The sequence below is a fragment of the Acanthisitta chloris genome, unplaced genomic scaffold (assembly GCF_000695815.1).
Source record: "Acanthisitta chloris isolate BGI_N310 unplaced genomic scaffold, ASM69581v1 scaffold21750, whole genome shotgun sequence".
Taxonomy (NCBI): domain Eukaryota; kingdom Metazoa; phylum Chordata; class Aves; order Passeriformes; family Acanthisittidae; genus Acanthisitta; species Acanthisitta chloris.
The window spans coordinates 2,813-4,223 of record NW_008652443.1 but is presented as its reverse complement, the minus strand read 5'-3'; the positions used below and the strand labels follow the sequence as shown (position 1 = coordinate 4,223).

The following is a 1,411-nucleotide window of genomic DNA, read 5'->3' as shown; positions in this document are numbered from 1 at the left end:
AATGTGATTTCCCTGGGGTTTTGTGAGCACTGGTTTGTAATTTGTGGATTAGCAGCACTTGGATGTAATTATAGCAGGGAATCGAATGTCTGTCACCGCAGGGAGCACTCGCACCCCTTTAGGAAGCCTTAATTCATTTGCTTTTCCCTGAAACCTCCTCAGCTGTGGAGATGCTGAGGCACGTTGTCAGAGCAGTCAGCCCCAGCTCCTGGCTGCAGCCACACTCATCCTCTGCCTCTCCCCTCCCAGCTCAGCCTCAACAACAAGCAGCTGTCGCAGATGCTGAAGTCCACGGCCCCAGTGCAGGAGGAAGAGGAGGATCCACTGGCCTATTACGAGAAGCACACGTCCCAGATCGAGGCAAGACCTCTTGGCTCATGGGTTTCCAGCCCATGAGTCCCACGTGGCTCCAGCTGCTCTGTGCCTGGCTATTTTGCACCGGGGCCTTCCCATCTCTGCTGGCAGGAAGCAGATGCTTCTTTAGCTCTGCAGAGAGCTCAGCAGAGCCCATGAGGAGCTGAGGGATGAGCTGCCCCCCGACCCTTCCCTTCTCCCCTGGCAGCAGTGGGATGCAGCTGATCCAGCAGCCCCATCCTTGCTTTCAGCATGGATCCCCTTGCAGATGTCCTCCCAGTTTCCCTCAGCAGGGCCAGGGCTGCCTTGGGGTCGGTTTGCAGCATTGCAGACAAGTGGGCAGTGATCTGTGGATCCCAGAGCAGTGGGAGGGAGGAGGGGAAGGCACAGCAGGGCAGGACCTGAATGCTCCCTGTCCTTCCTGCAGATCGTGCGCCTGGACCGGAGCATGGAGCAGATCATCTTCCCCGTGCCTGGAATCTGCGAGTTCCTCACCAGGGAGACCAAGTACCGACTGTTCACCACCACGGAGCAGGACGAGCAGGGCAGCAAAGTCAGCGACTTCTTCGACCAGTCGTCCTTCCTGCACAACGAGATGGAATGGCAGAAGAAGCTGCGCAGTAAGAGCCAGGCAGACCTTCCCCTGGGCCCTCGTGGGAAACTGGGAAGGGGCTGCAAACCTGGCAGCAGCCTGGAAATCACATCCCTGAGCTGCCCTTGCCCTGCAGAGCACAACACCCTTGGCAGTGTGGAGATTAATCAGTCCCAGGGATGTGATTCCTCCATGCCTGTTAGTGCTGTTCCTCAGTGTCTGAGATGCACCTTACAGCACATTCCCTGGGATTCCACCTGAGCTGTTTTCCCTGGAAAGCCCTCTCTCCCTCTGTTTTCACTTGCCTTCTCCTAAGTCAGGATCTAGTAGCTACTGTTTATAGCAGTTTCTCTGCACCTTGCAAACCTGCTCAGGGTGGAATCCTGGCTGTAAATACCAGGAGCTGAGCAGAGTCACACTATGTGTACAGGGATGCAGCTAAGGGGTAGTATAGCAGCTCTGGAA

The 1,411-nt window shown here is 56.3% G+C and overlaps 1 protein-coding gene across 1 annotated transcript in view; it reads left to right on the top strand.

Annotated features, from left to right (window-relative positions):
- The window catches only part of LOC103804766 (inositol 1,4,5-trisphosphate receptor type 3-like), a gene marked incomplete at both ends in the record, with an annotated part of 17,672 nt that overhangs the window by 13,713 nt on the left and 2,548 nt on the right, over window positions 1–1,411 (top strand). Inside the window, 2 exon segments of the mRNA XM_009077398.1 lie at window positions 250–360; window positions 782–974. Of these exon segments, the coding sequence (XP_009075646.1) occupies window positions 250–360; window positions 782–974 (304 nt within the window).